General features: G+C 35.3%; 4 protein-coding genes across 10 annotated transcripts; all 4 read right to left on the reverse strand.

The window, feature by feature from the left end:
* Nucleotides 1-763: 763 nt before the first annotated feature.
* Nucleotides 764-5082, reverse strand: LOC126723024 (SHUGOSHIN 2-like). Of its 2 annotated transcripts, none has more exons than XM_050426213.1 (9): nt 4417-5082; nt 4275-4342; nt 3726-3834; nt 3607-3630; nt 3433-3501; nt 2253-2291; nt 2057-2150; nt 1888-1948; nt 764-1287 (listed from the first exon to the last, which is right to left on the reverse strand). In XM_050426213.1, exons 1-9 carry the CDS (start codon nt 4576-4578, stop codon nt 984-986), a joined length of 930 nt encoding a protein of 309 aa, XP_050282170.1. In that variant the 5' UTR covers nt 4579-5082; the 3' UTR covers nt 764-983. The 2 variants fall into 2 exon arrangements, with proteins under 2 accessions (XP_050282170.1, XP_050282181.1); XM_050426224.1 differs by having other exon boundaries at nt 4275-4312; nt 4417-5075.
* A 1674-nt stretch (nt 5083-6756) lies between these two features.
* On the reverse strand, nt 6757-14426 carry LOC126723026 (uncharacterized). Of its 6 annotated transcripts, none has more exons than XM_050426259.1 (14): nt 14235-14426; nt 13402-13573; nt 13218-13280; nt 12973-13078; nt 12707-12811; nt 12517-12593; nt 12265-12370; nt 11084-11131; nt 10819-10891; nt 10418-10609; nt 8935-9055; nt 8141-8365; nt 8011-8064; nt 6757-7032 (listed from the first exon to the last, which is right to left on the reverse strand). In XM_050426259.1, exons 1-13 carry the CDS (start codon nt 14309-14311, stop codon nt 8017-8019), a joined length of 1413 nt encoding a protein of 470 aa, XP_050282216.1. In that variant the 5' UTR covers nt 14312-14426; the 3' UTR covers nt 6757-7032; nt 8011-8016. The 6 variants fall into 6 exon arrangements, with proteins under 6 accessions (XP_050282216.1, XP_050282204.1, XP_050282223.1 ...); XM_050426247.1 differs by having other exon boundaries at nt 6757-7102; XM_050426266.1 differs by having other exon boundaries at nt 7999-8064.
* A 998-nt stretch (nt 14427-15424) lies between these two features.
* On the reverse strand, nt 15425-17705 carry LOC126723249 (uncharacterized). Its single transcript, XM_050426603.1, has 3 exons — nt 17181-17705; nt 16785-17119; nt 15425-15872 (listed from the first exon to the last, which is right to left on the reverse strand). The coding sequence occupies exons 1-3, from the start codon at nt 17703-17705 to the stop codon at nt 15425-15427; spliced, it is 1308 nt and encodes a 435-aa protein (XP_050282560.1).
* A 3413-nt stretch (nt 17706-21118) lies between these two features.
* Nucleotides 21119-23448, reverse strand: LOC126723051 (uncharacterized). The gene has a single exon (XM_050426281.1). It carries the CDS (start codon nt 23216-23218, stop codon nt 21449-21451), a length of 1770 nt encoding a protein of 589 aa, XP_050282238.1. The 5' UTR covers nt 23219-23448; the 3' UTR covers nt 21119-21448.
* Between the last annotated feature and the right edge of the window lie 630 nt (nt 23449-24078).

A 24078-nucleotide genomic window follows, 5' to 3' on the forward strand; every position in this document is an offset into this window, starting at 1 on the left:
TTAAGGGATGTTTGGTTGTGTTGTTTAAACAACAGTTTTCGTTGTTTAAACAACACAACAGGTATTTCCATAATACTTTTTCATCCACAAATATTTTTACAACACTTAAACAACGTTAGTAAAACAACATTACTAAACAGGCCCTCAATGAGTAACAAGCAAAGCTTCAGATGACAACTATGGCTTTGGTGTTTTAGGGGGTGTTTGGTTGTGTTGTTTAAACAACAGTTTTCGTTGTTTAAACAACACAACAGGTATTTCCATAATACTTTTTCATCTACAAATATTTTCACAACACTTAAACAACGTAATTAAAACAACATTACTAAACAGGCCCTAAATGGATAACAAGCAAAGCTTCAGAGGATGAAAGTTCCTTCAAGACAACTTATGGAGAGCCCACATATTTGATGGAATTTTGTAATGCATGCACAGTTTGGGCTAATCTGAAGTTGGGTGCAATTGAGTCAAGATGCAATTAACAAAGCCCAACTCAATGCTATATATAATTATAATTCAACCAAACTCATTTCTAAGCCCAAAGATACATGAAAGTCAGTTATGTCTTCAGCTGCCAAATGGAAAATCCTTAAGCAAGACTCATAAGTTATGAACAATGCTAGGACCACAAAAAATTGCACAATTTTTGCCACAACTAGCCACATGGCGAGTTGTGCAATTTTTTTGTGGTCATAGCATTGTTCTAAATTATATAACTCATAGTTGAGAGAGTTTTTCTATGGCAATAATTTACTACGAACAATTACAAAAGAAATGCATTTGCTCTTCATAAAAAATAAAACCAATACATCATCATCAATGTTTCTTGATTGGATATACAATTTTTTTGCAATTAAAATAAAATCACAGATAATATCACAACAATGTGAAATAACAGTACCACAACCATAGAGTATCCTAAGTTACACCCGCACAGAAAGAAGTGAACATATGGAGGGAGATTCATATGCAACAGATTCTAATCACTCTTCCCTACGCATTTTACTTTTAAGAGGAGCTTCCTTGTAGGACTGAACCTTCTCAGCAGCTTTTCGTAATGGTCTTCCAATTGAAGATCTTAGTGATACTTGTGCTTCATTTCTTGGCACACAATTTTTGCCTTCCTCTTCATTTTTGAAAGATGAATTCAATGGAACAGGCTCCTCTTGTATAGAATTTTCATGTGATTGACTTACCAGAAGTTTAGCATCTTCTATTTCGAATAAGTTCTCTGTAGGTTCCCTCTCATGGGATTTAAACCTAGCGGATTGCCTTCTCAAACAACGCCTGGTCAGAGGGAAAGTAGGAATTATTAAAAAATATCAAATATAACACTGACACCATGTTAGAAAATGCAAGACATAACTTTGATATTATGATAAAGTGTATGAGAAACATAAAAAAGAAAGCAGAGAGAGACGCATGAAATTAATGTGGTCCAGTCTCAGAGGCTTACATTCATAGTGGGAAGCCTTTGATGGCTACGTCTTTACTATTAAAGCATGTTTTACACTAACCCAAGTTTACATCAATGCTTGCATGCCAAGTAGGATTATATGCATCAACTTAGACTAGAGTTATATAATAGACTTGAGCATTGACTAGGATTTTACCCTTTTCTTTTAAGAAGGGATGCTAAAAAGAAATGACAACAGAACTTGTTGCACAGCTGCATGCATGACTGCAAGAATCTAGACACGACAATGGCAATATAATTGGGGGTATAAAAAGCAATCAACTATCCATCACATTTTAACTGAGAGCCTATGCCCACATCACATATTTACAGGTATGTGAACAAAGGATTAGCTAGATGTTTTCCGAGTCATGGGACGCAGCATGCAGTTAAAGACATATATCAAGGTATAGTGATTCATGTCAACTAACCTTTTATTTTCAACCTTCTCTTTATCTACAACTTTTTTGTGTGAAGTAGAAGGGCCCATAGCTGCAAGTAATTTGAAAGTTCCATACATTAATAAACTATACTGAAAAGTATTAAAGTTATAAAAAAAAAAAAAAAAAAAAAAGCCATTTTCGGTCACAATAAAATTACATTGGCTTCTTGCGGTGCGCCTTCTATTACGCTTACAAGTTTTGTCATTGTCATTAGTTACATGCAATGATTGCTCTGCTGCCACCTCTCCTTCCTTAAGCCACCAAAATAAAAAGGTAAAATGATAGAAATGTGATAAATTGAAAGGGCTCTAGCAATATAGCAGAAACATAACTGAGAAGATTAACTCACACACCTGAGAGCCAGTATTTTTATGCTTTGACTCTGTTTTACCCTGCAAATGAAGGAGAATTTCTGATTAAATCAAACAAAATAATGCTGAAATGCAACATTTAAACCTGAAGACCTAGCTTAGGTTGGATTTTGTTTACTTATGTTTTCCTTTTATACTCTATTTTTTTTTTCAATCCAGCCTGCTTCATGCACTAGCCACATCTATGCTATAGCCCAAAAGGATTACTCACATTTGGGGCTCTTCATAATTTCTTATTTAGCCTATATCAACCTAATAAATAACCAACATGGAACTCAACATATGCCTGTACAACACCTTCACAATAAAGAAAACTGGGGTATTAAAGTTAAAAATCTACCATGGTTGGAGGGTGTTGATTAAGGTTTCTGACAGTTATGAATGCTCATTCCAGTGACCTGTGTGAAGTATCTATAGTATCCCCCTTACTAATCTGTATGCTCTTAGATTAGGTGTACTTCTGAACAATGCAGAAAGCAAAAAAGTCGGAAGGCGCTTAAATACAGTGAAGCTAGCAATGAAATTTGTGCTTTCACAGAGCCATGCCTGGTCATGTTATTCTATGCCATATAGTAAAGATGGTGATAAATCTTAAAGAAGGAAGAAGACTTGAATCTTGGAGAAGGAAATGAGTGAGAAAAAGGTTGACGTGAAATTTTATGTTCACAAAATAATTATGCAAAGACTACTAGTCTAAATCTGCAGGACAGGTTGAGTAGATGGCCTAGACAAGAGTGCTATTTAAACCAAACAAAACATTTGTTGAGCATCAACATCAAGATTTAGACCTCTTGTAATGAATATAATTTCTCTCCCTTTTAATTTGAATAAGGTGGAAAATATAAAAATCAAAATTAAAGTCCCTTGTCCCCAAATTTAAATAACTGTCCAATTCCCTTTTTTGTAGTGAAAGTTAAAATTTAAGCTTGTATGTGTCCTAGATGTTTGTCTTTGTGTATCTGACATGTATCCAGATATATTTGACATGCATCTGAAATAAACTTAAAAACCCTTTTTTTTTTAAAGGATAAGTAAGACCTGTATCCTGGAAGGTATCCAGGAGTATCAAAGCAAGTACCATAGTACCATCTGATACAGAAACATAGGGGCATAAAGTGTCCATGTTTTATAGAACAGAATAGAGTAGGAGATTAGAGCAAACCTCAAGTTCCATATTCTTTGCTTTAAGTAAGGCATTCTTGCATCCAAGCTCATGCCGAAGTTCTTTTAGCTGAAATGAGCAATGTTGGGAATTCAAACACAAAGAAAAGCAATAGCCTCATAACCAATGTACTTGAATTTCTATATAGAGCAGGGAGTTCAAACAAACTTTTACCTTGTCTTTTCCTAAATTAAGTTCCTGCACAATCAGCAAAATGTAGTCAGTATCACTGAGAATTAGATAATTCTAGATATGAGATTAAAAGATAAACTTTAACCGAAAAGCAAGCACACCGCTAACATCTGGCTGTTTGATTGAGCAAGGTTCCAATTCTGCAGCTGCAATTTCTGAAGACTGACTCGCATTTTCTGCAACTCAGCTCCACTCAGTTCAATGATTTTACTGTAGTAATATAGTTTAGGAAAACCCATTTTTGATAGTTGGTGGCTAAAATAACTAAGATTTTTTATTTTTATTTAAGAAAACGCAAATGTTTGATAAATTTTGTTATTTCACACTTTCAATTTTGTTAAACTTGGAGAACCAGCTCCAGTAACACCCAATACTTCAAGGCTTACTAGTGTCCAAAATTATGAAGAAAAATGCTAAAACTACCACCAATTTTGCCACAAAAGGTTTACAAACTGAGGTGACAGTGAATGTAATGGTGCCACATTAACAACTTAAAAAATAAATTTCTTAATTACTTATTGTCATGTTATATTACTCAATTATGAAAGACTACATTTCAATCATTTAATTTCTTTCCGCAGCAACCAAACATAAAATATATAAAAAAAAAAAAAAAAACCAACATAATAAATAGAACAATCAAAGGATACTTCCTCTCTGCAATAAGCTTCACCAAAGTCATTCTTTCCTGGTTCAGAAAATTCACAACAGAAACCCCCTAATTAAGCAACCAACCACATCACATATAACAAGAACGCAAAATATCAACAAGAGAACCAAGAAAGATTGTACCTTTAAGAGCTTGTCAATGTAGTCCTTATCTGGTTGAGAAATCTCAGGCTGCTTTTCATCTTGACTCGGGGAACCTTGCGCCTGCAAGTTCGTAATGTCAGATAGTTTCTTCCTCATTATGCTTCCGAAAGACGATCTCTTTGCCATTCTATCACCTTTCATGCTGTCAAATTCCAGCACAAACCCTAATTCAAACTTTCAAGAACTCAAAAGGGTCACCAAGAAATGTGATTCCCACTTCAGAAACAGTGGTATTGTGAAGAAAAACTAGACCCCAAGTGAAAAATGAGAGTGGGATTTGACAAAACAAGGGATACCCAGATATGAAATGAAAATTACAGATAAGAGAAGAAGAAAAAGGAGGAAGTTTCAGAGAGCACGAAAGGGATATTCTGATAAGGGTCTTAGAGATTATTGGTTACCCACAAAAGAGTGATACTAAAGAATGAAAATTATTACATATACAAGAACCAACTACTACTACTACTCTTTCAAATGGGCTGCAAAGAATAAAGATTTAAGCAAAGCCCTTTTTGTTTTTTACTCAAAAATCTTTCTTCTCTTTTCTTTGAGAGTGTATTTTGGCTGTGAAACAACGCTTGGATTCTGAGAAAATTGGGTGAAGAAAGAAAGTGAAAAAGAAAAAAGAAGGAGCATTTGAGAAAGCAAAGAAAGGTAAAGTAGAAATGGGTTGGAAGAAGGAGGTTGGGTAGCCCAACGGATCTCCGAAGCAAAGTTTCCGAACCTGATTTCAAATTTGCCACCCGCTTCCGAACCTCGTTTTAAAATTGCTATTCCTTTTTTTAGAAGAACGACCTGTCGTTTTGATCTTTAGATTTGTACATGCTGACATCTTCATCGATTTCGTTATGCAAATCCTTGACATATTATAGGAAGTACTTGAATTTTTTTGAGAGAGAATAGGAAATGCTTTATTTATTTCTTATTTTTTTTGTCGTAATTAGGCAAAATTATATATAAATTCTTGTTAACGTGTTATAGAAAAGAATTAATTTTTCATTTATGGTACAATTAGATAAAATTATATTAAGTTAAGAGGTAGAAGTAATATAACATTAGTATCAAATGCATGCTCACATGTATGAGAGAATATTACATATATTTGTCACATAAAAGCCACACATTGTTTAACTTTTTTTTAAAGAAAAGAAAAAAAAAATACATTGTTTAATTTAAATCTTTAAATGAAGTCACGTTTATTGATAATAATTTATAAGCGACAACAATTCACATCATTTTTTGATAGTAGATAGCAACATAACCGTTGGGCACAATAAAAGGTAAAAAAAAAAAAAAAAAAAAAAAATCCCAAATTCAAAAACCCTTTATATCCTAAAATTTCTCCCTTTCACTAAAAGTATGAAAGCATTCAAATTTGGGTTTGAAATACCTATATATATATATTTGCAAATTTGGAACCCTATTTTGAGGGTTTAACCATACCACCTTTATGGAAATAAGACACTGGATTTAATGCCATAGGATATAACTATTTGTAAAATTGGATGTTTAACATTATGGGTTGTGTTAACGGACACCATAAGGTGCTCATTAACAACAACTTTTTGCAGCTTTTTGTTCTTTTTGACAATTTTTTAGCAGTTTTTTTTTTTTTTTGGTTTAAATTCTTTTAATAATTCTTTGTCGTTTTTATTAAGTGGGACTCATATTTATGAAAATCTTAACATTTCCCTAACATTATAAAGCTCTATTTAAAACTCCTATTTTGATTCCCTTACCTTCTCGAGTATGGCCTAGCATTTCAACAAATTCATTTTAATATGGAAAGAAATAGTAAAACAGGCATTTGGTGGAGTTCATTTTGTTCCATCGTTTGTCCTCTCTAGCAATAAAAGAGGATACCTCCATGGCTTCATTTACTGCTTTATCGAATTCAAATCACTCAAAAGGTTTTATTACTATAAATGAGAGGGCTCTTGATGCTATCCAATTGACGTTGCATCTGTAATGCATAGCTCAGTTGCTGGCCAACAAACATCACTTGTAAGTTTAGCATGGCAGTTCTTCAAAGCAAATTCATGTTGGGGGTTGTTGGTGATGTCTTACACAGTTGGGTGATGGGCAAGTGCTTCCAGGAGATGAGGGGCTAAAGATGCTGAGATGATCTCAATAGCGTCTAAGAGCAACAATAACAATGCTAAGGCTCTTGTTTGTTTATTAAACTAGAATGAGATCCCTTGTGAATGTGAAGTAGAAAAGAGTTGTGAAGTACTAGTAATGCCATTAAGAATAATTAAGCAACACTAAAGTCAACACCTTTATGTTAATGCACATGCCAACAACCCTGGCAAAAAAAGAAGCAAGAGAAAGAGAGCACGTGTAATAAGTAATGACTCAATGTCAACCATTATATACATCCAGAAAGTAGGTTCCATTTACCAACAGCTATTGAAAAAAAAAAACAAAAAACAAAAAATGGGGGCACCCCCGAAGAATTTGACATCATGAGTAGGCAAATTTCAACATTCTTCAAAACCTCTGCATTAGAATCTGGCCAACTCATGGTTTACAAAAGAGATTGGATTTTGATCTATTGCACACTTTCATTTTGCGGAATCAAATTTCCTGCAAATACTGAATGCCACAATTTCAAGTGGGAAGTTAGCCTTTATACTAGCAAATTTTTTACAAAGCAAGCAATGACCTGACAAGGAAAAATTCAGAAAATCATATTAGAGTTAATCTTGTTCTAAGGCATAGACAAAAATCACAGACCAGGTGTGATCACGAACATAGAACAACCAGTACATGGTAACCCCTCTTTCCTCACGTCAGAAGAAGGCAATATTTGTTTTTTTGGCCATGAAGATGTACTTGGTTTCTTACTAATTCAGAGTTTAGACATACATTTGGACTTCAATATAATCTAAGAAATCTAAAAACAGAGGGCATGGCAAGACCACTCAAAGAAGTCCTCCATTCAAATAAAGACAGAAAGAAAATGCAATTAAACTTGATGATAGAACACTCCTCCCCTTCAAAGATTCTGTTGTTCCATTCTCTCCATATGTTCCACATAATTTACAGCGGAATAGGACAATGAATGAGCACGTGATCCACCGATTCCCATACACTTTTACACATAAAACACCTTTTAACAACACAAATATATCTCTTCTTCATAGTCATTTATTATACAATAAAATGGAAATTACATGTTGTGGTTGCACCTAGTGGATTTTTTTTTTTTTTTTTTACACATTGAAGATTGTTGTACCATATGCTTTTTACAAGTGGCTCTTGTAAGTATATTAAAATTGTAAAGATAGTTTACTCTAGGTAAAACTCTATTATTAAAGTATGTAAAGTTTAAAATACAACTTCAAATAAAGTTCTGTTGCCAAAAGGTTATAAAAAGTTAAAAGAAATTTAATTATATATTTTAATTTAGTTTCCTCATCTACCATAATTTTTCATTTGAATTCTGCTACACCCCATTATAACAAATGCCTTGCAAGAAATAGATATCAAATATCACTATAGATTATATGAAGGTACTGTGTAAATGAAAATTTTTCACTCTTTTTGTGGAAAGCATACATAGTTACATACTCTACACTATTTGTTGATGGTGCCTTGTAGAAGATATGAAGCCTTATTACGGACCTGCAACATAGAAAAATATTCTTTATAATTAAAAACACTAGAACAACAGAGATAAAGCAACAGTTTGGCTCCATACCTTTGATGCATAAGTTCTCAAGTCTGTGCTGGCAATTTGGTAAGAACAGTTTCGAAGATAAAGACCCCACATTGCATTAATTTCTTCATTATTTTCCAGCATTTGATTAACCAAGAGCCAATTCTCTGTCAAAACCAGGTAAATGTACATCTTGAAAAGATCACAACCTTTTTCTTTTACATTAATTGAGATAAGCAATCGTAGGATCTCTTCTTCATCACAAGCCTGAGGAAAAGAAAAATAAATTATAACATATAAGAACACTTGACATGGCTTAAAAATGAAAATTTTAAATTCAAACAGAAGTGTAAACAGGCTGAAGCAATCATTTGCTATTATATAGAGCTAACTTATTTGACAGAGTTCTTGTGTTAAGAAGCCCCCACAGTCCTGTGGTGGCATGAATTCATGCCTTTTTCAGATATAATTAGGGTTTTCCAGCTTAAACACATGACAATAGAGAAGTTCTCTTTTAAATGACACAGAAATCAGATAAGATACATGGTTCATCAAGATTTTATAAACATTAATATAGTGCAAGAAACTGCATACATACAGCCACCCTAAACTTGTGCAATTTTCTGTTTTTGTTGGTAAAATTTATTAAGGGCAAGAACTACACTCCGGATAGAAGATTATTGTATACAGATCATAGATTACAATACAGGCCAAGTCCGTGTTAACATGGATGTATGAGCAACATATTAGTTAAACTAAGAGAGAGGAAGTTGTGCCTCTACACAAAAGTACTTGTAAAAGACACTAAGCTAAAATGTAAAGAGAATATAAGCTACCTTATTATCAAAACCAACGAGAAGTATTTGATAGGCAACTGCACTTCTAAGTTGCTTACTACGAGTATTAACTCCTGAAATGCATTCCACAGCTCGCAAGCAGTTCAAGTCCCTAGGGACCCTGCATTGAAAACAAGCAATGAGCATTATCAGAGATAGGGAGTGGAAAAGGTGAACAGCAGAAGGGAAGTAAATAATATACACCTCAGCTTTATTAAATAATAGTAATCACCAATCATTCATTCTATCAATCAAAGGTTGTATGACAATCTAAGCAAGGTATTGAATCTCAATTATCAGCAACTCTCATGTAGGAGCCACCACTTAATTAGACCTCAAAACAAAGAAAGTGATACATTGTGTTTGCTCACATAATATTCTGCATTAGAGACCATGAGTATGGCCACATGTACCACAGTGGCAATGCAAGAGTCACGAGGCACGCATGGGACACGTGGACAACTTCAAGGTCTTGCCGACACCCCGCATGTGAGTGGTGGCAAGGTTGTATGGCTCTGAACATAGATATAATGTTCTTAGAGAAATTATTACAAATAATTGCCACTTTCTCACAGAACCCAAAACCATCACGAACACATTGCAATATACCATTAAAATCACCAAGAGTTTCCTCTACCACTCATGGAACCACTCCACTACTCAAGATGTCATTACAAAGCTCTAAATCCACTGACATCATCACCATCAGGAGTGCACTACATATACCATTGGCATCACCAAGAGTATCCTATACCACTCTTGGCACCATCCCTAGTACTCAAGATGTCATTATAAAGCTCTAAATCCATCATCAACAATGCCCAACAGTATGCCACTTATGGTTTGGGTTGAGAATCAATTTGTAAACCTATGTTTGAAAACTTGCACTTTGCACACCTGAGGTTTAATGTATTTTCTTTGGGTTCATGTATTAATGTATTCATATTGTAATGAGACTGCTATTTTGTTTTCTGGATTTATTGTTTCAAAGAACACAATTCAAATGTTCAATTCTTAATGATTTTGGGATAATTTTTACTAATGAATTAAACCTCATATGGGCAAAGTGCAACATCCTAAACCACAGGTTCGCAAATCTTCAGCATAAACCATGTGTGGGTGAACCGTAAGTCATGAAAGAAACACATTACATACTTAAATATTCAAAACTAGGTCACTTTATGGATCATGCAGACCTAAAATATTAATGATGCCTGCAGCACATTGATTCCAATGGTAACCATATAAAGAAAAAACAGACATCCATCCTTTTACAAACTAAAAAGGCAGGGAATAATTACTCATTAAATTCAATAACTAAGCAAAGGAGATAATATTCAATATCAATAAATGCTACAAAAGATCATGATAAATAGATCAAGTTCTCTCTATAACAGAACAGACCACCAATCTGAATGGCACCATATTTAGTCAATATTACAATGTATAAATCCAAAACAAGCAACTAGTATGAGTCAAAAACCTGCAAGCAAGAGATTTCGCTATTTTGTTACAGCTGGTCTTCCACTCATTATCTGTGAAGTAACTGATTACCGATTGCATACATTTGTACAGAAGCATCACCAGACCGTGAAGTTGGCGATCCAAGAACAGAAAAATAATGACTTCAATTAACTCTTCAGCTTCTGATGTTGAAAATATAGACTGTTTATTCCTACAATGAAAATTAATCACAAAAATAAACGAGATCTTAAACCTCCATCATCAACAGCATGCTAGGATCAACTTTTGCAGTAACAATATGCAATGTTAGCAACTAAATTTGCAAGTTCCAACAAACGATCAACCATTCCAAAGCACATGATTCCACCAAACCTACAAGCTCAAGTGTTTCCGAGACAAGTAATTCCATTAGTCACTTACCTTACACAACAACAAGCAGCTGCAAATTTGATCCAAGTTCTAATATTTTGAGGTGGCCCTCCACAATTAGAATCTAAAAGACAGGATTAAAGAATGTTGTAAGAAGACCGCTAACAATAAAAGACAAAAATTTTCACTACACAAAGACTGGGGGTATTTTATGTAACACAAAATTATGGGGGGGAAAAGAAGAAGTAATACTTCATTATATATTAGACAAATTAATTCAAGAGACTCTATGAACATCAAACACTATATCCATTACCCAATAGAAAAAGATGGCACCCTGAACTGTATGTGAAGCAAGGACAGCCTTCTTGAATCAATGCAAAATTAGGGTAATATATGAGAATGAGATAAACAATCATTTTAATCATATGATGCAAGTATACAACATAGCTCCTCACAGATGTGACATTCAATCATTGCAAGTTGACACAACATAAAAAACAGAACAGGTATTCATAACTAAATGATTTTTGACAGGACTGAAGCTTTGTTATAGAGTTTTAAGTCCTAACTTAGCATTTAATGTATGATACTCATTAATAACTCAAACTCTAATATCAAAGAATGAATTGGATGACTAGTGGGCCAACCCAGCTTCATGAATAAAGTTCCAATTTTAGCATAATCTGCAACAAATGCATATCAAATCATCATGCTAAATTTTTTTGCTAGGTAATGTACTTGTGCACTTTGAGAGGATACCAACAAACCCACTCTCACCACCAACATATTGGTGGAGGAGGTAATTAGCCCAAAGGCCATTGGCATCATGCCAAATACCAAAACCCATGTGAATATCCTTCATCTTACTTTGCCATATGTTGGAATGAACTCTAGTTCAAATGGGACCTTCCCCCTCGTATGAGCAAGGTGCAGGGTGAGGCTGGGGGTGTGTCAAGATGGAATGGGGAGGAAAAGAAAATTAACTGGTAATCCAGAAGCTAATATGAGTTGCCGTTAAACCATGATTTTAAAACATACTTATGACAACAAAACACAAAGAAGAGCTCTAAATATTAGACCAACTAATATTTTCTTCATTTCATTGTAGTTTTGCATAAGAAAAGGGATACATTTACCACCAATATTAATAATCTTATGTACCCACATATACAAGATTCAAAGTCCACAGAATAAAATTTAATCACTTTATTATGAATGGATTCCACTAAAGATACACGTTAGCGCGTCCCCATACATGTGGCCTTAATTAATCTATTGAAGATCCATAACCAACGCCAAAATTTTGGAACTAAGGCTTGGATGTTACTAGGTTGTTACCCACATGTAAACTCTCCCAAACTTCTCATAAATTAACAGGAAAAGACTTTAATATCACACTCTAAAGAATAGAAAAATAAATTTATCATGTCCATGACAGTCTGTCTAAAATGTATTACAAAATGAAAAAACTGGTAAAGAGTCAAGAAAGCTTACCAGCATGCAAAGATTCTATGTTGGATGATAACTTAAATTGAAATCCATAGATTTCAAGAGCTCCTCTTAATTCAAAATAGCTGGGAGACCATTCAATTAGGAGATTCTGTAGATCAACCAGGTCAAAAGTGACAGCAGATAAGCCATGGTAACTCATAGAATACCAATCAACAAGAATTGGCCACTTTCAAGTTTTGCAATATACAATAATCAAGTTTTGCTTCCAAGAAATGATATAAGTTTTATCAACACCTCATTTTTGGATGAAAGAACACTACACCAAAAGTCACATGCAGATGTCCTTAGTTCTTCTTTTGATGAATATAACACTGATAAACAAAAGATAATCATGAGAAGGGAAAAAAAAACAACAACAACAACACACAAACACACACACATTAGACCATTTAATGGCCAAGCCAGAATAGATGGGCATACTTACTCAAATTAAAGGTCCATGTGGCTATTGATTTTTGTACATGACCACATGTAGAAACCAGTTTATAAAGCCAGCCATTTGCTAACAAACCTTCAAGGAAAGTGTTTCCTGCAAGAAAATATCAACAAGGTTAATGAATACAATCTTTACTGAACAGAGTATGTATTATATGAAACTCAAGTTGGTGTGTAATTATAAATTAATATTTCTGAGAAATAAGCATGATGATTGACAATTAATAAGCAAATACAAAGAAAAAAAATAATCACCATTGTCTGAAGTGAGTTCCAACAGGGAATTGAGCTCATTCTTCATGAAAGACTGCAAAAGCGCACAACTTTGAAGCTCAGGAAAATCTAGAGGTGGTGGAACTTTCTGCAATTCATAGAGAGGGAACAAAACATAAAAATAGTATCAGTTATCTTAAAGGGGTTACTTTCAAAATCTTCAGAATATTAAGCAAGCAATTATTTGGGCAGCACTGAGATAATGAGATTTTATTCATTCACAAAACCTGATTTCCAAAAACCCGTATGCCCCACGTGGCCATCTCTTCCTCACCACTTATTTCTGTCATCTACACAAAGGATTGCATATTTTCAGTTGTGAATATATAAATTAGTAACAACATTTTGAAAACTTTTTTGATAAGTAACATTTTGAAAATAACAACTATACTATAGGGAGAATTGTTGTGCCTGATGTTCGCATTGATTGATCACTTTAGTAAGCGATTCTTCTTTGGTATTGACATCCTCGTCCGAGTTGTAGTTCTTCTGATTCTTTACTTGTTTATATTCCTTCTCAACAACTTTGCTTTTCTCTTTGTAGTAATCAGTCAAAAGATCATCCAACCCAATAACCTTCTTCCTGGTTCACATTGAAAAAAAAAAAATATATATATATATATATATATACCAACACAGAACCTATGGGGGTTTCACCAGTTACCAAACAAACATTATGAACTCAAATTTAAAGGCAGTGCTGCACGAATGAGCTCCAATGTTTAAGACTAGATCAACTCTTTCTCAATATAAGCCAGAAATGAAGGCATGTTTTGGGTCTTAAAATTAACTCTAAAGATTTCATAGAAAATGAGAAGCAGAAAAAATGAATAAATGGGAGAGGTTATTTTCAACTAAATTTTGCCTAAATCGCCTTAATAAAATGGCTCAAACTATTAAATGTGCAATAAAGAAGTTGTGCATTTCATTTAATCAAGAGAAAGATAAAGAATCACACTTCAAAGTTCAAAGTAATTTTTGATGTTTATAAAAAAAAAAAAAAAAAAACCCAAAAGGCAATAACAAATGATCACATATATAACATTAAAAGTTGTTAATAGTGAAAATCTCTAAGAACCCAGATGCACAATTACAGTAACAGTGACAAACAACAAGATTATAGCTCTAACTACCCAGAAACTGTTTCATAATATGAAACCCAAAAAAAAATAATAATAATACATAAAACCATACAAGGGTAAATTGTAAAAGAAAGAAAAGAAATTGAAGTGGGAGAATAGAACCTTTTCTTGGTAACAAGTGAGGAACTGATAAGTTGGTCTTCGAACTCAAAATCTAGAGGATCATCCATATCCATCATCACCTCTCTCTCTGCAAAAACCCTCCTTTTTTTTTTGGCTCTTTGGGTATGAGAGAAGCGCCAAACAGTGTGGCTTTAAACCGCGGAGTGGCAAACTAGACTAGCGTAATGAGACAGCCAAGTGACCGGTTCTTATTGGACTTGCGTGTGACTGTTGTCTTTGTGTACTTCGTATGATTGTATTCTTCCAATAGTTTTGGGTGGGCTTCCATAGTATGACAATTTTCAGCCCAATGACATTATTTTTTTTGGGGTTCGATATAAGGAAGTAGTGAAATACTTGAAAATTATGTGGTATGTTCGATTGATTGAACTTGAGATTTTTGGATTTACTATAAGCCCACCACCGAAATACGACTTTGGGTTTTTTTTTTTTTTTTTTTTTTTTTTTTTTGTGATAAATAAAAATCATATAATAGAATTTTAAATTATAACGTTCGCTTTACGGATTTGAATCATAAATCTCTTATTCGATGATATAAGATTTTATCAGCTAAGCTAACCGAAATCTCCAAACTAGAGAATGCGAGGTTATGGGGTGTAATACCTAAGACCTCCAAAGTCTAGACTAATGGCTTACATGATAACCAACATGCCACATGACAATGTTTATTTAGTGTTACATGTTAGATTAAGTAATTTATCTATGCTGTATATAATAATGAAAAATTTTGCATTTAATTTTACAAAACTCATGTAACATCACCTCCTTAACCATGTCATTATCTTTTTTATTTATCAATTTTTCTTTTATTTTTTTAAACAATATTAAACTTTACAAATCCAGTCATTTAACTTTAGGTAAATTTTTTTTTTTTTTTTGAAGGGGTCTCAATATCATTTATCAACTTAAATTAGAATCCAGGTACAAAGCTTCAGCAGCTGGTGGAGGGTCTTCCTCCATCCATACAAGATCATTCTCTACTAGTCTAGCATGTTTAGCCAATACATGAGCCACATTATTTGCACTACGTCTCACACAACTCACCCTTACTGAAATAAAGCCAGCCAACAGACACCAAATATCCTCATAGATCAGACCAAGCCAAGAATAGGACTCCTGCTGAACCTGGGCAATAGTCTTCATCATAGCAACATTGTCTCCCTCAATGATCAGGTCCGTAAACCAGTATCTACTGCAACCTTAAGAGCCTTGCGACACGCTAATGCCTCCACCTCTTCGTTGTCACTAATAGCCCCTCCCTTTGTTGACATAGCCACCATCACTTCTCCTTTTTCATTACGGATAACTGCTCCATAACCCGAATAGTCGCCACCATCAAACACTGCCCTATCAAAGTTCAGTTTGTACTGCAAACATGGCAGAGGCTGCCATACCTGAGTGACTTCACCTGTGTTGGACCCGGTCACTACAAGATGGTCCATGGCATCACAGTACTCTTTAAGATAGTCCATTGCATGCTGATTTAACCGAGAAGGATGATGAAGGACACCATCACGTGATACAACATTTCTTTGTTGCCAAATCTGCCAGCATGTGACCCAGAAAAGATCAACTTCATCTGCCATCTTCTTCACCATTAACTCCTCTACCAGTTGCCTAAAATCATGAAATATCGTCCCACATTTTTGGAAATAAACAGCACTCCCAACCTAGACATCTTGTGCAACCCCACAACCCCACAAAGCATGCAAAACTGTCTCCTCATCTCTCTGACAAAAGATACAAGTTGCATTCTTAATTACTCGCCTACGACTTAGATTATCCAGTGTTGGTAATGCATTCTAACGACCTCTCCATGCAAACACTTTTATTTTGTTTGGAACATTGGCTTTCCATAACTTAGTCCAAATTGGGTTTGGCACTCTCTGTGACGAACACTCCCCATCTTTGCAATCTTCCAACTTCAGTTGCTTAGCCATATGATAGCCCGACTTCACCGAATACTTACCATTCTTTGTATGAATCCATACAATCAAATCTTGCACCAATCTCCTACTTAAAGGGATTTTTAGAATGGCCTCCGCATCAAACTTATGGAAACTTGTCTCAATTCTTTCCTTATCCCACTTGTGTTCCTGCCAATCGATTAAATCTGATACCCTCCACTCCCATTCCCCCTCAGTTGGCGGAATAAGCACTTTATGTGTTGGCTGAGAAGGTAGCCAGCAATCCTGCAAAACCCGAATTGAGGCACCATTACCCACCCTTCAACAACATCCTTTCTTCAGTATTGGTTGAGCCGCCAACAAGCTTTTCCATACATAGGAGCTGTTTGGACAGTCAGTTGCCTCAAGAAAGCTACACCGAGGGAAATATTTAGCCTTAAAACAGCCATACAACAACGATCCATGGTCTTGGAGCATTCGTCATCCTTGCTTAGCTAGCATTGCTAAGTTGAAAGATCTTAAGTCTCGGAAACCCATTCCTCCCATTTTCTTTGGTTGAGTTAAGAAATTCCAACTCTTCCAATGTATTTTCCGTACTTCTCCAACTTGGCCCCACCAAAACCTTGCACACATAGCATCCAATTCATCACATAGTTTCCCCGGAATTTGGAAAACTCCCATAGTATAAGTGGGGATAGATTGGGCCACAACTTTTATTAATACTTCCTTTCCCGCTCTAGATAACAACTTCCCTTTCCAACCTTGAATCTTTTTCCATACCCTCTCTTTCAGAAAAGAGAAGATATCATATTTCTTCCTCCCAATCAAAGTAGGCAACCCTAGGTAAGAGTCAAACCTCTCCACTACCTGCACCTTCAGTTTGTCAATAATCCACTCCTTTTTCTCAACTGAAACATTGCTACTGAAGTAGGCAGAAGACTTTTCAAAATTAATGCACTATCCAAAAGCATCAGCATATAGCTGAAGAGTATCAGAGACAACCATCGGGTTCAAGAGCCTTTGTTGGTCTAATTTGGAACAATGCTGCTTTAACTTCTTCTCTACTGTATGGTCTGGACAACACTTCCAACATCTCATCGGTCATCTTGTGAGGAACTGCATTAAGACATTCCCCCATTCTATCACAAGTACCCGCTTTGAAAATATTCTGAAAATAATCAGAAGCCACCTCCGCTACCTCCTTAATCTCTTCAACCCAGTCTCCATTATTAGTTTTAATCCCCTGTATATAATTCATTTGTCTTCTTTGAGAGGCTTTGTTGTGAAAAAAATTTGTATTCTTGTCTCCATGATTTAACCACAAAATTCGGGACCTTTTCCTCCAAAAAATTTCTTGTTGCCTCAACAAAGCATCCAATTTTTTACTCTCCACCAAAAATTTCTCCTTGCTCTCTTCCATCATCTCCCTCTCATTCAACTCCTCCAATCTTTTTTGCAATTTCTTTATCTCCTTAGTTTCTGGCCTGGTTTTTAAAGCACCCCAAGCCTGCAACTCAGCTCCACATATTCGAATTTTCTCCATTGTAGACTCCAAACTAGACCTATCTACACCCCTTTTTGTCCATGCCTCGGCCACCACCTCCCCACAATCATCCCATAAAAGCCAACTCTCCTCAAACTTGAAACTCCCAGCACCCCTACCTCATTTCAATATGTCTTTCATTGTCTTTAGTAAAATCGACAAATGATCAGATGCATGGCTAAACAAATGGGTAATTGAACTGGCCGGGAACTTCTCTACCCTATCTCTATTTGCCACAACCCTATCCAATCTTTGCTTTGTATGCGCTTCACCTGGTCTTCTGTTAGTCCATGTAAATTTGTTCCCATGAAAGCCCAAATCAGCTAGCTTGCATACTTCCAAAGTTGTATGAAACTCATCCATTTGGCTATAAGGAGGCGAATGCAAACTCTGTTTTTCAGAAGAATGGAGGATGGCATTGAAATCCCCAATACAACACCAAGGGCCAGTCACAAAAGATCTTAGATGGGATAAAAGAGCCCATGTTTTTTTCTTCTCACATGCTTCAAGCCAACCATAAAATCCCGTGAGAAACCACACAAAACCATCATCCTCCACCACTTTTGCCAGAATATGATTGTCCGTAAAATTTATGACATCTAAATTTACATCATTCCTCCATAATAACGCTAATCCTCCACCTGCCTTTGGCTTTTTAACTATCAACTTGTTTTTAAAAGGTAAATCACCACCATGCTTCTCGAACCCATCCCTATCCAATCGTATCTCCATCAAGAAACGCACCTCGGGAGCTTGTTCCCTCACTAGTTTGTGAAGGCTTTGAACTGTCTAAAGGTTCCCAAGTCCTTAGCAGTTTCAGCTTAAGAGCCTCATTGTTCTCGGCAAGGGTGTTGCAACACCCCTGCTGCTTCAAAAATTGTAGATTCATCATCAACCTTCCCTCTCTTAGCTTCACTATGCTGGCTGTATACCATCTCATCTTCATTCATGGGCTGCACACTTCTCTTCCCCAAAATGGACTTTGCTCCTTCCTTTAATTGCTCTACCGGCCCACATTCCATCCTGACTAACCTGGTCCATTTGGGTTGTTTCTTTCCCTCACCCAGCCCACTCTCAGCCTCATTAACCTGCACGTGGCTCCCATGTGCTGTTGGAACTAAATCATTCACCACTTTTGAATTTGAAACTGGAGCAACCATCGTATGAGCCCATAAATCCCCACTTTCCTTATCAGCTACTACAATCCCATGATTCACGCCCCTTTCACCGCTGATATCACGATCTTCACCAACAATCTCGGACTTTCTTTTTCCATGCTCAGAAGTTGCTTCAATCATAAGAAATTTTACCAATCCATTCATTTAATTTTACTCAACCATTCACCTTCATGTAATCTATTATTTATTATCTAAACGTTCCTGTCCTTTTTTTTTATACTTTCTTTAAATAAAAAAATGGCAAACTATTAAATGTGCAAAGAAGAAATTGTGCATTTCAGTTAATTGAGAGATAAAAAGAAGCACACTTTTTAAAGTTCGAACTTATTTTTTTATGTTTAGAAAAAAACCAAAAAACATAACAGTAACTATCAAAACAAAAACAAATGATCACATACATAACAATAACAAATGATCGCATAAAAATATTTAAAGGATTCCTACGATTGTTTCAGGAGTTGGATATATGTTAGCTTTATAAGTATCTAAATTGCCTTGATAATTAAAATACTCATTTAAGGTGGGTTTGAGACTTCCACCTATAAGACCTTCAAATATTCCTTTATTTATTCTTGATTACATAATTGAAAAAAAAAAAAAAAAATTGCAATTGCACTCACTCAAATCAAGTTTTTTTTGTTGTTGTTGCTGCTGCTGCTAATAACCGAGAATATCATTAAAAAGAAACAGTAGTAGCATCCTTCTTGCAAGCATCCAAAAACTGCTGCAAAGAAGAAGATGCTTATTGCAACAAGAGGAAGACCTATGACTATGAGCAGCATCGAATTTATCTAAACTTTGAGTTGATGTGTTAAGCTCTCTCCTAACCCAACCCAATTAAAGTTACAATTAACAAAACATTTGCGTAGGTCTAAAGCATCACTAATCAGAGTTATGTCTTCAAGGTTAAAGCATCCGTATCAGCGGATGTAAAACTTTACAAAATGCAAAAAGTAACAAATTTTACACATTTTGTCTCAAAAATCTTCCACATTAGTCCTTTTAAAATTGTGTAATAATGAGTTATGCGATTTTTGTTCTCCAAAGTGGCATGGTATAAAGACTGAAAAATGTAGGACACTTCAATTTGTTATTTTGCATTTCTTTCCAATTTTGCCTACATTCAGCTTCGTGATGAACCCAAAATTTCTTGAAGAGTATGGGGCTGCCGGCTGCGAGGATAGACTTTAAAAATATAATACGACAATATGAAACGAGACATATCTAAACTGAGCTACTTCTAATGGAATCTCCATTTAGCATGTTTCGCTCTTTTCTTTATGTATTTATCTTTTAAGCCTCACAAATTATTTAGTCCCACTTAGAAATATACCAGAAATTCACAACAATTTTACAATATTCCTAAGTTAGCATTAAACAAAAAAATAAATATATATATACATTGTGGTTGATCCATGTGTGAGGTGGTAGGCTAAATGTTAACTTTTGCTGTGTACCTAGATTTATTGGTCTACTATCCATTATTGATGTCTTTATTCCAATTAGATATCTTCATCTCTTGTAGTTGTGGATAAAGACAAGCAAGTGAGAATAATTGAATAAAAGAGTTCAATTCATGGTTGTCTTGCTTTTAAATAGTGATGGTATAGACGAGACTATGGACAAAGGAAGCACACATGTGACATATAAAAAGTTTTTATTTTATTTTAAATACCAGATTGACTCTAGCCTAATCTAAATGTATGTGTGTGTGAAACTCCCTTTTACATACTTAAATCTCGACCCTTACCCTCCACACCTTACAAGTACTTATACTTGTGAATCCCATAAAAGTGACAGATAAAAAGTTAAAGAAGCATAGGTAATAACATTTTTTTTTTTATAATTGTTGATATGACATGTATAATTTGTGAATAATAAAAGTAACATCAATAGTGAACCCCATAAAAGGGGAGTTGCTTCAATTACAATAAAGTTTTTTTTAAAAAAAAAAAAATTAATCATTATGTCCCTAACTTTAGATTAAAAAATTGAGGAAGGTTGGATGACTATGACGCAATCCATATCGTATTGATAGGTAAACCACTGGATGAACAAAAGGTGACTAAAGTCATGAACACATTGACAAATTCACAAGATGAAACTAAAAACAATAAAACTGTATAAAAGCAAAGAATTCAGCAGAAAAAAAAAAAAATATATATATATATATATATATAAACGCAATTATTCTTCCTTAAAAGCCAGGAAGTAAGGCATATAAGGAAAGATAAATACATTTATTTTTGTTAACTTACATAGAAACAAAAACGATGCATACAGAATTTAGTCAAGATCCAAAGAAACCAAAAGACAAAACTTATTTTTGGTACATTTTCAAATTCTCTTTTTTTTTTTTTTTTTTTTTTTTTTTTTTTTTTGTCTTTTAGGCCTTTGGAACACAAAATGGAAATATGGTTTTTTTTTTTTTTTTGAGAAGAATGGAAATATGGTTTTGATAACAAAGAATAGAGAATAACTAGGGATTACAAAGCAGGAATTGATAACTCCTGCTTCTGAATGAGCTATAGACTGAACATAGATTATGAACTTTTGTCTCTTTAACTACTTCTCTGGTTCCTTATCTTTGACTTTGAGATTCACAGGTTCTATCATGTCTGTGACCATTGGATCATCTCTGAACTTCTTATATATGTCACCACTGTAAAACTTACGGGTTCTCACTACCAAAATGAGTGAAACTAGAGCTCCAAAGAGTGTACCAGCAGCCAAAATGATGAAAGGTAGCCTAAAGCAGTGAGTCCCAATGCAAGTGAGCTCCTTCACAGATGACCTAGTAAGACCCTTCTTTGCTAAATCCTTTATTGCCTCTCTATCATAAAGCTTCCCGGTTAACCTTACATTGAGGAGATAGGACCCAAGTGGACTAGCCAGTTGGCCACAATTGAACAATGTAGAGTAATACTTAAGGCCAAAGAGCTCAGAAATGATTGCAAATAGCAATGGCAATTGTGCGCCAAATGAGAATCCAATGATGATTGATGCTACATACACAGCACCAGGGCCTGGGAAGGCAACGAGCAAGTGGCCTACGCATGACAAAAGAAGCACAAATGTCATCATAAGCGGGCGGGGAATTTTGTATTTTAGCATTAGTGTTTCGGAGACAAAGCCGGAGAAGACCCTGCCAAAGTAATTCCATATGCTAACCAGCGATACAAAAGTACTAATAGTTTTAGTTGGATATCCTAATGATTCTCCAATCTGTCCCAAGTTGTCAACTGCTGTCAAGCTTCCTCCGAGTCCAAATAGCGTGGCGAGGAACAGAATCCCCATGTCCCAGCTCAGGAGTGCTTGCAGTATGGTGTAGTCCTCTCCTCTTGGTGGTTTGTTCCATATGTCTGCAAAACAGGATGTGTGTTTTTCGTCTTCTAGAGGTTGTGATTGTGGTGGTGCTGGCGACTCTTTTAGCTTGGTTTCTGGTGGATTTTCAACAGGCATCTCATCTCTAGCAAAAGCAGCCTTTTTCTTGAGGTTCCAGAGGATCGCCTCTTGTCTAATTGCAATGAAGAGTGGAACAAAGAGCATGAACCAAGACACTGTGGCACTTGCTGCATAGGCTCCCTTGGTGAAAGTGACTGTCTTCTCAAGTAGAGTCATAACCATGAGGAACAAAGCAAGTACAATTGACACATAGAGGAAATGATAGAAGACCCTGACCTCATTCGGTTGCCTCGCAGTATGCAATATTCGGATTGTATATACAAACACAATGGATAATGCAGCCGGAAGCCACGCAATTAGAAGAATTAGAGACTTTGCATCGGTTCCATAGATAGCCAAGTAAAGCTGTGTCATTACAGCTCCGCTTAGCCCAACAAATCCCTTCAACAACCCCAACAAAATTCCTCTGCCTTCAGGGAAGTTCTTGACACAAGTGACAAGAGCTCCTGTATTTGCAAAGTTTTGTGAATTGGCTCCAACGCATATGTATATGCACATGTGCCAGACCCGTGGTTTGGATATTTTCCCCATTACAGCTAGCCATACCATGAAGTATCCTGCAAAGTTCATAACTGCGCCTATTATCAACACAAACCAAGTTGGGGTTACCTCAGCTATTAGCCCAGACAGGACTCCAATATTGGCTCCAAGGTCCTTGAAGAAGCTAAGAAGATTGAGTGTGCTTTGGTCATACCCAAGTGAAGCTTTTATCTGTTTGGAGTAGATTCCAAACAGGTATGTTGCACCAGCACCGGTCATGATTAGAAAGGAAGCAAACACCGTGAACCATCGTCCCTTTACCACTTGCACGGTAAATGGTAATATTTCACTGCCCCTGATTCCGCCACCACTGCTTGATGTGTAGCCCATTCTTGCTCTCTGATTATGGCTGTTAAAAAGTGTAATAGGAAATTAAGGTAAAAATTTGCCTATATGGTATTGGTTTGAGACCAGAGGGACATTGAGAGGGGTTGAAGAAACTTCGGACACTCAGTGGATAGGGATAGCATTATTGAAAAAACAAGATGCAATGGTCCTTGGCTATAAATAAGTAAACATCTATGGTTAGTTTATGTGGGGGCTTAATCTTAACGGTGGGAGCTGGAAGGATCAAAGGTAAAGTGAAAGCTCTCTATTCTTGGAACTAATGGATTTTATCTTTGACAGCTATATTTAACTAACATTGATGACTATGATTTAGAAAATGTCATCTGGATTAACATGGTGGTTATGAAAAATTGCAAGTATTTGAATTTCGATTGTACTAAGTTCCCATTTTGTTGTTGACTGTTGAATTGGCTTGGACATTTGAGGACACAGAATTAAATTCAGTACCAAATCTATTAGGAATTTAGTCCTATATTTAGCACTCTGATCTGTTCAAGTTGCAGATAAAACTCACAATATCTTAGAAAATTTCACCTAGATTTACGCGGTGACCATGAAATTTTTTTTTTTTTTTTTAAGTCTTTCTTTTTTGAGAATCTCGTGGTTGTGAAATTCATGTAAGAAAAATAAGACAAGTACACAACATTTTTCATAATAAATTTTAAGTGGTAAATTGTTATTAGTTGTTATTGATGGGCAAAAAAATAATTTTAGTGATGAATTCGAATTCGAACTAAAAACAACTAACTACTAGTTATGATTTGTTGTGAAAGTGTCGTAGAAGTAAGCATAACACTTCTATTGAAGTAAATATTTCAATTTCAAATATTCTGAGACCACAT

This window comes from Quercus robur, chromosome 1 (assembly GCF_932294415.1).
Source record: "Quercus robur chromosome 1, dhQueRobu3.1, whole genome shotgun sequence".
Taxonomy (NCBI): domain Eukaryota; kingdom Viridiplantae; phylum Streptophyta; class Magnoliopsida; order Fagales; family Fagaceae; genus Quercus; species Quercus robur.